The 14,020-nt window shown below is 36.9% G+C and overlaps 1 protein-coding gene across 2 annotated transcripts in view; it reads left to right on the top strand.

The window, feature by feature from the left end:
- The window catches only part of SRRM3 (serine/arginine repetitive matrix 3), a 356,479-nt gene that overhangs the window by 251,237 nt on the left and 91,222 nt on the right, over window positions 1-14,020 (top strand). Inside the window, exons 5-6 of one of the 2 annotated variants that reach the window (XM_075195125.1) lie at window positions 570-704; window positions 13,866-13,946. In XM_075195125.1, the coding sequence (XP_075051226.1) occupies window positions 570-704; window positions 13,866-13,946 (216 nt within the window). The remainder of the gene's footprint in view (window positions 1-569; window positions 705-13,865; window positions 13,947-14,020) is intronic. The other variant, XM_075195126.1, reaches the window with a different exon arrangement.

The following is a 14,020-nucleotide window of genomic DNA, read 5'->3' as shown; positions in this document are numbered from 1 at the left end:
TTTTTAGTCCATGAATTGAGCTGGGATAATGATGTTCAATTAATTCTGCTGTGTGGTGTGGTTGGGGTAAGACTAGATACACTAATAGCCAAATTCCACTTGCATTACATGCAAAATTTGGTGGCCCGACTTGGAATCAGGCAAATTTTCTGTGTAAAGGAAAAATTGTCTCATCTCTATACACAACTTTACTGCCTTTACTCCAAAGAATCTGATTCAGTGTTGGTTGCTGATGCAACCTGCTATTTTCAGGTTTCAAAATATTCCCAAATATATGGTGTAATGTTTGTAAGAAGCAACAAAAATGGAAACAAACAAACAAAAGTGTTTTTTGAATATTAACAAATGTATTGGCAAATTGGTAGATAATGTCATGTATATTGCATATATTAGAACACAGGTTTAATGACAATAAAATATATTTTTTAAGAAGCCTTGCAAATGCTTATTTGATCTACTAGTGCGGATTTTGCTATCATTTTTCTTTCAATGTTGTGGTATATTGAGAAAAATATTGAAAAGCTATTTAATTTAAAAAGGATCATTTTTTTTATTTTGTTTTTTACCAGAATAATTAAAAACCATTATGTGGTTCCTGGTGAAGAAAGTGCCAAAGAGTATTCAGTGTATGGGGAAGGCTACACCCTGGAATGTGACTGTCACAGTGATTGGTATCAAGATGATAGTAACCACAGGGATCACAGGTAATAACATTTTATGCACCTCAAACTTTAATCCCAGTTGTGAGTCACTAACTATAGATGTAGCAGGCATCAAATTGTTTTTTAATGCTGGGAGATTCTGCTACCATTGCATAGCCCATGCAATATGATTTCCCCATGCGTAATGTCAACGTTACACACCAAATCATTGTTGAGTTGCAATACCATGGCTAACTGCATGTTTTGTAATGTAAATGTATGAGGTTGTAGTGAGAAACTGCAATTTTGAATGATGGATGCTGGGGATAATAAATAATTGTAACAATTTTCAATGAATGATTACATCAGCAGCATCTGTGGACTGAGTAGAACTGTCACTGGCAAACCCCCCCCCCCACACATTACTGAATATCGGAGAAATGCAAGTGATTGACAGTTATCTCTGCTCACGTTACATATGCTGCACTGTTTAATAAAAAAATGTAAATAACAAAATGGACAACCTGCTCCCTCCCCAAATCCCCAACTAGAGCTAGCACTAGAAAGCCTGGTCCAGGCTGCCTGTGCTTTATTTATAATTGTTTTATTACACTGTGCAGCATCTCTGGTCTAAGTGGAGATAACAATAAACCACTTTTACACAAATCAGCCATGTGTTTTTCTGCAAGTAACTTACAGTCTCCTCCAGTCACCCAGTGATGATGCCAATTCATTCATTTAAATCAGGATGCAAACATAGCAATTTGATTCACAAAGAACATTACGCATGTGCTGCTTATTTTATTTATATTATGTTATCTGACATGCGTAGTACTGTGAAGGTTGCATCTGGTGTCAGATGCCAAAATGTATTGAAGGAAATTTTAATATTACGCTAAATGAAAAGAGTCAATGAATATGGCATGGATGAAGTTTATGGTAAATCTTAGTTGAATGCATCTTTATATGCAGCAATTGCTGCAGTCCTGCAGTAAAATACCATATGTGGTAATTAGAATCTCATATTTCAATTAGACCATCCTAAAAATAACCCTTAATTCTTCTGAGCCTAACATTTAGTATTAATTTGGAAATCAGTTTTCTTAATTTGTTGTGATAATCAATAGGCACTTGGAAGTTATTAATGGTTGTCACTGTATTTGTTGATCACAGGCTTAATTGCAGTGTACTAGTGTATAACTGCTTACAACTGTGTTTGCCAAACAGCATGCATTATTTTGTATCATATGGAAATAATTTGCTATTGCTCATGCTCATTAGCCCCAGCTCTGTTCTCCAAGCCTTCCTAGTCTTTTCTTCTAATACTGACATATCCACTCATGCTTAGGCTATACTAGCAATTTCTGAGCAGCCATAAGCCAGTTACAGCACCATCGACTCACATGTGTGTTCACGTTGTGATATCACAATGTGGACATGACCCCCAGGCAACAAACAGTGAAAATACAAGGGATAGGGGGAGGCTTTCCAGAGCTTTGAGTTTCCTATACCTGGCTCAGAGAAAGTTGGAGGCACCTTTGTTTGGAAGGGGAAAGCCCCCTTTTTCAAATGAAGATGAGTCCCCTCTTTCATAATAGGCTGCCACTATTTATTGTTTAATATTATTTATTTTTAAATAAGAAAATGTTTTTAACCATAATTCTGTTCCCGAATATTGATTAAAAAGGGACATCCTTGTTTGAAAGAGGTGAGACTTTTCTTTCAAATAAGGGTGCCTTTTATTTCCTTTCTGGGGACCAGCAACTATTCAGAAATATATGATAACTCTTTTTCAACTGTTTCCTCAACTTTAATTTAGTAAATACATGAAAAATGTTCCTCTATTGTGTATTCTAGGGATGAGTTAGAAAGGTTTAATGTAATAGTTTCCTTTCCCGCTTTTTTTGTGCCTCTGCAATCTTTCCAATGCTCTTATCTCATATTTAAAAAACAAATTACACAAAGAGCAGTAGTAGGACCACAAGTATGCAAAGTCAATTGATACAGGTGAGGTACCATTGTTATCAGGAGACCTGCAGCTATTCAGAAAGGTATCACAATCCCTTCTTGTCCACCCATTGTTTTCTGTCACTGCCCAAATGAAAGTTATGATATTTTAGCATTTACAGACAAATACAGTTTATTTTTGAATGGTTTCAAAACATATTATTGTTTGAATTATACAGATTTTGAAGGTAATTTACAAAGCACAAACAATGCCCTTCCGCAAAACACCTTAGTTTTATACTGCTGTACCTATAGTGTCCACCCAGCACACATCAAGGTGGATGAATACTCTCCTCTCTTGGTAGATGCCTCTGCAATTGGAAGTGTGCCTAAGTGTGTGGAGAGGAGTAAAAATGTCCAGAGGTGCACTATCCAAGGATAAACATCAAATGAATGTCCTTTTTACTACCCCCTTTAGCAAAATAATCTTTTTAGATTTTCTCCATAGATATTGCTCCAAAAATAAGAGAATTCCAGAACTATTTTATTCAATGTACCAGTCATCTGTATGTAAAGCTTTTTATTATTTCCCTGGGTGCAAAGCTAGTACCATTAAAAGAATAGAATGAGATGTGAAGACCGTCAACTCTAAGCTGTACAAAAAATTGAAGATCTTTTACAGAGTGGAAGTAGATGTGTGTCCCTCTGCACAGCAAGAATGTCTCCACTCCTTTATAGTATTTCAGAAATCTCACTCAGCAAAAGTAAATCTAATTACTGCCCTACTCTGCAAAACTATGTCTACTCTGTACTATGCAAGGATCACCCTAACTGACCCCAACTCCACCCTTTGGCCTGTGCATACTCATACTTCTTAACTGCTATCTTGTTGAACCCATGTAACTTTGGGAAATCTAGGCGTACTCATGCAAGTCGAGGCACACAATGGTTTATATTATACAAATTAACTTCAACAACATCATTGTTTATTTATTAGGCACAAAACAATGCAGCGCCAGATGTCTGTATATGAAATCATACAAAAAGCAAGTTATAAATAGATTCTGTACAAGAATATACAAGGTTGACAGAAAAGATGTAAACATGAGAAAGGTGGGAGCAGCATGGAAGAAGTCTTGAAGGTGGAAGTGAGAAGTGGTAATTCAATAGGAGTCAAGGTGCATGTCATGGGCAAATCTAATTAGTGCATGAGGAAAAATATCTTGTGATGACGTTAGAAATGTATGGTTAAGGTGTTGGTGATGACTTTTGAAGGGTTGCAGCTTGAATTGGGTTATTGAGAGCTAGTGTAAGGATTTGCAGAGTGGTGCAGTGGATGTGGCCTGGGGAGAGGACCACGGCATTTGGGTGAATTGGAGTGGAGATAGAAGGGTGAGGAGACCAGACAGGAAAAGGTTGTAGTAGTCAAGGGTGGAGATAAAATTAATAAGAGTTGTGGTTGTGTCCTGAATGAGAGACATATTCTGGCAATGTTTCAAAAGAGGTGGTGACAAGACTTTGGGACTAGATATGTGAAGTGAAGCTAAGGGCAGATTCACAGATGACACCAATGCAGCGGGAACTGGGAAGAGGATGATGTTATCAACCATGAGGGACACTATTAGGGGGTTTAGGAACAGTTTTGAACATGTTGAGTGTTAAGTAGAATTGAAACAACTAGCTGGATATGGGGAGAGGCAGTTGGACACACAGCAAGAGAGGAGAGATTCAACTGCTGGTCCTGCCTATGTGAATGGTGGGACAGTCCCCTAGGATGGGTCTATTCCATCTATATCTGGACAGTTGGGAGCTATGGTTGTAAAGAGCAATTTTAAACTTTTTCTGTAGCAAAGTTAACAGATTGCATGTGAATGTTTCTACCAATAAACTAGTAGGCTTCCCATGGAATTTCTTGGGATGTACATAGATGGTATCTGATATTGTGAAGAATCAGAGCTGCAGAATGAAGAATTACAATGTTAAAATTGATGGGAAGACATTGGAATTTAGGAGATTGAGAGGCATAATCTATAAAGGATTATGTGATGTCCACACATGCTTTCTGCCCATCATCTAAAAAACAGATTATAAAATACTTTGCAAATGTCAGTGCTTTCTGTTTTTCACTGGAATAGTAAAACAAAGTAATTTAGCCAGATATACTGCAATCATTTTGGCCTAGTAATAAAAAGACCTCAAGTCCTCTTCAATTCACTCCAAATCTTGTAGCTAGACCCAGTGCTAGCAATACTTGTCTGCATTTTACTATAAACCCAACAGCGTGTGGACCTAGCGATAGTGATGTCTAGCTCTCAGGCTGGTCAGTGCAGCGCTGTATGCTATTACGGCAGTGTGGTTCCTCTCCTAGAGGCCAATAGCCTCTATTTACTGCATACATCCATTTAAATTTACATTTTCCATGCTTCACGGTAGGGGAGTCTAGTAGCCTCTCAGCTTTGTTCCTTTAATGCTGATAGGTGCTAGTATATGCAAAATCCAAGGATCAAGTCAGAAGAGTGAGGACTATCAACTGCAAGAAACACAGTTTTTTGTTATTATTCAATTCACTGGTCAAAGTGAAAATTTAGAAGTGGCGCTATGGAAATGTAATGGGAATGTAAGTGAATGGAACTTTATTAGTTTTACAATCAAAACATTAGAACAAGCGGCAGTAGGGCATACCACCATATACACTCCAACTTCGACCACTGATTGTATAGAAATACTTTTTGTTAATAAGGGAGTGGGGATTGTGTGTCTTTTGATCATAATGTAGTTTTTGAAATGTGTGTTTATTTTATTTATTTTACACTATTTAGTATGGACTACAAGACCATTATTAATGCACCATAGGTTGAACAGCATTTCCTACAATCTATGGGATCCTGAAGGACCCCAGTGTTTTGTTTTTCAGGAGTGGTTGCATGCATTATTTTAACCCCATTACATGGTGCAGCCTTTGAGCTGGTTATCCCTATTATCGGGTGGTTCCAGAATGATTGCTTTCATTTTCACTTTTGAAATGGTTTTACCACATTTTTACACCATTTGAAATTGACCTTATGTATTTTAATGATTTTACTCATTGTCTCTCATTACTTTTTAAAAAAGCTTGAATGAGGTAGGTAGTTATCAGTGTGTAAACAGAAATTGAATCCACAACAAAATTGCTACTTTTTTAACCACTTATTACCCCCCCAAATGTCAGAAGGAAGAGTGCATAAATTAAAAACAGTTAAATGAATTTAACAGTTTGTTAGATAGATGAAAGACAGCAGATGTCTACTAGATGTCTGGTAGCTAAGCAATTTGCTGCATGGATCTTTATTCACAGGCACAAAAAAATCTATGCAGCACAGTAGGTAGCTAAATACATCTAATTACAAATACATACATACTTATACCTTTATTTTCCAGCAACAGTCCTGGTTTTTGTACTTGAAAAACCTTGACTCAGCTTGTATAGCTTACTGTATTGTGTATCTCACAACAAAACTCACTTGAGCATGCGTGGCATATTGGTGTGAAAGGTTTAATCAAAACCTAACCTACTGGTTTGTCTAAAAATTATTAAACTCCCTCCCAAAATTAAATATCACTCTCACTACTAACTACCCAATTCTGCCACCACTAAGATTTGGCTCCAATAAAAGAAAATAGTGCTAAACTATAGTAAAAGAAATGAAGTAAATATAATGTATATCAGAACAAATTAAGCAAAAAAGAAAACACCTTATATATGTGATATACAAATCACAAAATATTTTATTAAAAATCCAGTGTAATAAAAGCACCACACTTCCTCCTATCACACTGCAGCGTCTCTATATAGAACACAATGTGTGACTACCTCTAATCAAATAATATAAATGCAATTAACGAACTTAGGTTAGTAATAAAAAGTGCCACAGATCCATATCACATAAACTTTTAAAGATGGATAAATGGAAGAATTTGTCCCTTTAGCATACTGAAGTAATCAATCTCTCAGAGTTCCAACAGATGGTTTGGCTTAGTATAAAAGTAATCTCATGTTCCTCCATGAAACTAACAGTCCTAGCACTCATTTACGCATCACAAATAGTTGCCAATATGTGTTCCAGACCATATAGGCTTTAACAAAGCATATACTTGCAAGATCTGCAAACTCCTGTTGTCCAATCTTTTCAGAGTAGCTGTTATCCTTTGGTGGTTACAATCACAATAGTACTCTTTATTCTAGATGTACTGTATATGTGATATATGTGATGCATATATGATTCTTTTGGATCAATTCCTAAACATCGTAGTCACATTTAAAATATATTGCTGCAGAGTGTGGATTCCTCATAGTAGAACACAACATCATCAGAGGGCAAAATATCACAGTGTGATGTACAAATATATTTGCAGATATCAATAGGCTAACTAATTAAGAACAAATCCCAATACAACAATTCATCACAGACATAGGTCTAAAATAGCAATACACATATATATATATATATATATATATATATATATATATATATATATATATATATATATATATATATAGCAATAAAAATATATATATTTGCTATAATTGAAAAAAGTAACTCGGAAAACAGTATTTTGAATCCATCTGAAATTTTTTTACAATTACAGTTTTTTTATTTATTGATTTTCACATAAAAAACCTCACAGCATGATCAAAACTATTGTCATTTACCTTAAAATCCATTAATCAAAAGGAGTCAACATTTAATACAGAAGACTTCATAAATGTTTGCAAATTGATGTCTATAGTTAAGACTCCCAAAAAAAATTCTGCATATGTAGCAACCTCTTTTTTGACAGCTGCTTGTTAGTTAATTAATTATTGTTAAGCAAGCAACTATACAAGTTTTTTGGCTTTATAAATCTTGTTTGGAAGATTTGGTTGTAAATCCAACAATTGTCTGCCTAAAACTTAGCGTTATAACAGCCAAGCCTCACTGACATGAATTATTTAAGAACACAAAGACAGAACATTATTAAATGTAGTTTAATATAATGAAGAAAGTCACAATGCATAGTGATGCAAATGCAAATCAGTTTCTTTTTTTAACTTGTTCAATTTTTCAATGCAATTTTGAACAGAACAGAATAAAGAAAACAAAATCTAATCTTTAACATCAGAAGTGATCAATCCACAATGCTTATATAAAAAGAAAATCATTACAAAATGAAATACATCAACTAGAAAGAGATGAGACAAGGTGGAAGGGAAGAATGGGGAGGTGAGGGGGAGAGAGGAAGGAGACCAGCTCAACAGGAACCATAAGTACTAGGCTGAGGACACTGGGTCCGGTGAAACCTGATGATACATTTAAAACTCATACCACAAGTACCATTTAATCAAAGGTGAGGACACCGAGGTGGAGTATTTAAACCCAATGGTCTCCATAGCATAGCTGTTTTGAGTGTTAGCAACAATTTTCGAAAGAGGTGGGGGATCTGGGGACTTCCATTGTTGAGCAATTGCGGCCCTAGTGATAAAGAAGATATGTCCAGTGTTGTAATGTTTGTGCTGCTGAAGCTGTGGGGGCTAGAGATGTATTATAGCCATAGCAGGGCATGCCAGGACACTCTTATTAGTGACTTGTTGGATCAAGTGGAACACTGCTTCTCAGAACAACCTAGCCTCAAGCAGGTCCAGAAAATGTGCATAAAGGAGGCTATTTCATCACAGTCCCTCCAGCAAAATTTAGACACTGTAGGCCAGATCCTGTGGTGTTTATCTGGGGTGAGGTACAGCCTATGAACAACCATAACCAACATATCTGAGTGATTGGTACATCTAGACATTTTGTAGATGTTCTGAAATATTCGCATCAGTGCGAGGGATCCCTAGATCTGCCTCCCATCGAGTCTATATCGGAAGATTGTGAGTCTCAGTAGGGAACAGTAGACTCTGAAACCATGAGAAGATACTGCCTGAGTGGGTAGCCGAGGAGAAAAGCAGGCTCACCCAAGAGAAGCAGGTGTCAGCAAAAGGGAATGTGGTGGGTGTGATTGTATCCAGTGTCTGATCTGGAGATACTTAAAAAATCCTTGGAGAAGATGCTGTAGTTGTCCCGAAGGTGGGTAATGGACATAAGTGAGCCGCTCTCCAGAAGATCCTGTGTCCGGGTCGCAGCATGACTATGCCAGAAATCTAGACGAAGGTTTGGGATAAGTTTTGACAGTGCTAATGTGGAGAGATGGGAGGAGGGGAAGATAGTGTCTTGGGTCATGAGTATCATTTTAATCCCAGACAATAAGGGAGTATTTTATAGATCTTGACATCTTTTGAAACTAGCTGAAGATTCAGTTGAAGGTGAAAAGATGCTTATCAACTCCTTCACACTTCAGAAACTGTGACCCTAACCTATCCTCCAAATCAGCTGCAATGCACATTATTTGATAATGGATGTACTCTTTTAATTATGGACTGAAATGAACACAGAACCTGTTATATAAAGGTACCTTTAAGATGTCTTGCATGAGCAAACACTATCAGTCAAAGCCTCTCACTTACCTCCGGTCCTCTTATTTCATCAGTTATGCTGCATCTGGAAATTCGTCTCTGACAGCTACTCAGAAAAAAATTAAATTAATTCTAAGAGAAAGAACTGGGGCGCAGGAATGCCATCTCTGCTGATCCCGCACTGATTGTTTCTTCTAGACATTATTATAAATCCTTAACCCTTTTAATCTGTAAGTGTGTGCAATGCTTGTACAAGCAATATGTGGCTGTCCTCTCTAGCAATCTATGGGTTAAACAACCAGTGTTTTCTGTTCCTTTGCGGCTATTACTCACACACTGCACATTAATCATCCAGATATTGGTAGAAAGCGCTTTGAATATATAAGCTTCTTGAACTATTCAACAGCTCAAGAGGCTTACAGAAAAACCAGAGATGTGTCTTAAGTATCTATTTTAAATACAGTAAATAAATAGAATGTCTGCAAAAGCACTATTTAACTGCATTACAATGCATTATGCATTGAAAATTGAAATACCATAATTTATGCATGACCCTCTTGCCAAAAATCTATCTATCTAGGTTGGGTATGAGATGTTGACAATGAAAATGTTGACAATCAGAATGTTGACACCATAATGTTGACAGTCAGGATATTGACAGTCAGCTAATGTTCATTTGGTCGACAGGGTTAACAATGTCAACATAAAGCGTTAAATTTACATTGATAATACTGCCAGCAATACAGTAGAAAACCGGGATAAATGTACAAAAAAATGCCGCCCCCCCCCCCCCTCCTAAACAGCTTAACCAGCATTAGTGCTGCTAGCCTAGGCAGGTACCAGAAAACTCAGGGGGACAAAAAGCATGGAGTCCCCCTGATTTTATTATTAGCAGCACTAGGCTTTGCCAGCTGGGGCAGATGGCACTATAGCAGGGAAATGCTCAGCATGGGGTCCCGCTGCCATAATGCCAAACTAGCCCCAGGCTGGTCAGCACGGGTCTGGATTCTCTAAGGAGATTGGGTCAGCAAAATAAAATGCAGATCCCCTGCCAAGGTGTACCCAGCCCCATGCTGAAAGCACAACTGCTCTTCCCACACCCCTGGGGTGGTGGGTGTGGGTTAATAATAATAGTTTTAATGATAAAAACCATTCTATCCCTGGTGCACTACTAGTCCCAGCTTGGCAAGGCTGACATTAAGTGGGCATGCTGGCACTTGTAGTACTATCTATCATCAGCATACCCATGGCTGCTAGGGCATGCTGGCACTTGGGGAACCACTGGGACCTGTAGTGCACAAAAGAAAGATGTAAATAAAACACACACTTGTAAAGATTATTTTAATTGAAATAAAAACATCCCTTATTTAACCTATTTATTGCTCGCCTAAATCCAGGGGTCTTCTTCTGTCATAGATCCAAACGATTGTTTCTTGTCAAAACAAAAAATCCTGTTACACAACGCTAAACTAGCTCTAAAGAGCTCCCGAAAGTGAGCTCTTAGCGGCACTAGTCCTATTTATAACGTAGGGATTTCCCATGGCTTCTTGAGTTCAAGGATTTTTGTTGAAGTTAATTCCTGTACAGTTAGCAGGTGTACCGTGCAATTTAGTAGGCTATAATTCTGAACCATTCCAATCACCAGTAATACATTATTTCATCATGTTTTTCAGATTTAGGTTAATGAATCTCTGCATTTTGATGTTTCTAATAGGACTTTAATTATTAGATAAAAATTGATATACTGTAATTGTGATAATTACAGTACCTTGTTATATTTATGCATCTTGTCTACAGTTAACTAATGTGTCTCTTGCGTGATATTTGAACTGTAATCACATCTTGAATGATAAACATTAGTAAATATAACCAAATGACTGACATTTTAAAATAATTTTGTCATTTCTGCACATTTGAGACATTCGTTGAGTCAATGCGTGTGTGACAAACTTGGGCTAATTTTGAAGCAGCAGTTTTGTAACAACTTTGGTCGTTTCACCAGTGCCGTAACTATACATTTTGGTGCCCTGGGCGAGACAGGGCACCGGCGCCCCCCATCTAAGGATGGGGGTGAGGGTGGGGGAGGAGGGGTAGGAGGAGAGAGAGAGAGAGAGAGAGAGAGATTTTAACTTACCAAAGTTTGATGCTGCAGCCGTTAAGTTCCGCCGTGGAACGCATGTGCGTTCCACTGACAGAAAGTTCGGCATTTGGAACGCAGTTACATTTGTACAAATAATTTGAAGTATATTAGACTTAGGGCTAGATTTACTAAGCTGTGGGTTTGAAAAAGTGGGGATGTTGCCTATAGCAACCAATCAGATTCTAGCTGTCATTTTGTAGAATGTAGTAAATACATGAAAGCTAGAATCTGATTGGTTGCTATAGCAACATCCCCACTTTTTCAAACCCGCAGCTTAGTAAATCTAGCCCTTAATCTTTCTAGAGATCTACAGTATGTCACCCTTTTCCAAATAAACGTTGGCAAATATATATGCATTGCTTTTGATTTAAAAAAAACAACAACAAAAAAAAAACAGGCATAACCTCAAAATGTGTTTCATTTTGATTGCTTAATTGCTGAGTTTTTTAGTGAACATAATTGCTGCATATAATTTCTTATAGTGCCTGTTTGAGACATCTAGAACCACTGCCAAATCTCAGTTATCCAGACTGCATATAGCAGCTATACTTTCAATATTTCTTTAAAACTAGTAAAGTAATGTTTGCTGCATTTCCCACATTCGTATACATGTCTATAGCATTACATGCTAGAAATAATTTTGTTTTATCTAGAATGTTTCTGAAATGTCGTTGGGTACCGTTCCAAAATGCTGGCAGCAATGCTCGGCCTACTATAGTACTTTCTTACATTTAGCAGCTCTTTCACGAGGCACTGAACAAGAAGACAATTTTGGTAGATGGCAGTTGTAATGCTCTGTAGCTTTGACATTTCAGGGATGCTGTGATTGCTTGAATATGTACACACTTTAAAATAATGTTGCTTGTAGCAATGACAATTGTGTTCATTTGCTGCTGTAGACACTCAGAATAGCATAGTAAAAAGCAATTCATACCTAATGCAGACTTTTTGACAAACCAAAATAATCTCTTCTGCACTGTTACTGTCGGCAGTTTTTTAGTTGTACATGAGCCAAAACTATTTTTCTAACAAACCTGTATAAATATGGCTTGAGGTGAATGGGTCACATAGATAAGTTACCCAATGTCTGACCATTGAATATGTCTCTGTTTTAATGTCTATCTGTAAGATGCAGGAATTCAAGCAACAAATTGATGGTCACAGGGGAGATTAGATAGATCTGCTCACTATGTGCTGCTGAAATGATTGATTTTTAACGGCTCCTGATTAAATGCTTTAAATTCAGAAAAATGTCTGCCCTCTGCTGTGTAATAGCTTTCATTATTAATGCAGCTCACTCAAAGATAAGCAGAATCGAAAGGAGGGCTGGACCGGGAGTGGAAGTATTAGACTTTCCAAAAGGAACAGAAAATGTATTGAATGACATGTCATTTATATTCCTTTCAGATATTCAACTGAAAATATGTTAGAAGTGCTTGGAAATAAGAGGGCAATTAGCGAAAAGCTATCTTACCCACATGTAGTTGTTTGGTTGAGAAAAGATATGTCCAACATGTTTGAAGGTTTCATTTAAAAACAAAAAGCCCAGTTAATCCAGAGTAAGTAAACAAACTCATAAAAAGCATAGTCGAGTTTGCCTTAAAAGAAGAAAAGTTCTTTTCCAACCCCATACTAGCAATCAGAGACACGAGAAGACAATGGAGATAAGGATATTTTTATGTTTTTAGTAAAATTGACATATAGCTGTAGAGTGATACAAACATATCCTCTATGGCTAAAGTTAAGCGTTAGCTAACAAAATTATTTTTGATTTGCAATTTTTAAATGCTGTTTAGTATGAAGTAGTGAATGTCAAATCAAGAACATTTCTGATTGGATGCTGTGGCTTACTACACATTAGCAGTTTGTTAGTAAATGCCTCCATAGTTTGTAAATACTTTGCTTTTAAATCTCGCAAATTTGTGCTCATCTTGAGCAATCAGTTATATGAAATTTGGTATCGCAGACCTTTGTTGATCACCCACTACTGGATAAGCAAATGACACCTACATGTCTGCAGCTGGGGGAAGAAGAAGATGAAGTGTGGTCAGTTGATTGGCCCTATGTCTACCTTTCAGTTGGGCATAAGCAGATTTTAACCATTTTGGGAACTCACTCTAAATATAGTAACACTTATGTTTCATGTCGAATTATATATCTAACAAGCGCTTGGGGAATATTAGCTGTTGAGTTAACAGTATATGCTTTTGTTTTTGTCATTAAGTTTTTTTAGTTGTTATTTAGTTTTAAAGGTAAAAATGTTCCCTATTTATAAATAATTATTGTTTTCCATTTTTTTTCATCTAACAACTTAAATAGTCTCCCGCTTTTCAAGGGAAACACAAGAAAAAAGCTCAGGACATTATGAACCTGATTCAGAGTAGACCACTATTTTGTAGCCCAAAGGTATGCGTAAAATTACAGCTGCAAAATTGCAGCCTAACGTGAGTATTTTGAGTTACATGTATCATAAGAAATAACACAAAAAGGAATAGCAACTTAAAAAACATTGAAAATATACAGCCACATATGACTATCAAAATATATGTTATTTGTAGTGCTATGTCAGTAATATTTTAGTCTGATATCCCTTTAAGAACAGTTATACTTCTGGATAATAGTGACATTTACTTGATTAAACTCCTGTTGTAAACTATTTTTCCCCCAGTGCCCACGGAAGACTGAGCAGTTCGGTATCACCTCCCCCAAAGAAAAGGAGGAAGAAGAAATCAGGACGTAAGAGGAGCCGGTGAGTCAATTTCTAATCCACCTCAGATTGTTTGCTGTATGTCCATTCTGAAGCAGACTAACCTGCTAAACCAA

Source organism: Mixophyes fleayi, chromosome 2, assembly GCF_038048845.1.
Source record: "Mixophyes fleayi isolate aMixFle1 chromosome 2, aMixFle1.hap1, whole genome shotgun sequence".
Classification (NCBI taxonomy): Eukaryota; Metazoa; Chordata; class Amphibia; order Anura; family Limnodynastidae; genus Mixophyes; species Mixophyes fleayi.
The sequence above is the reverse complement of the archived record's forward strand: the minus strand, read 5'-3'. Positions and strand labels throughout refer to the sequence as shown.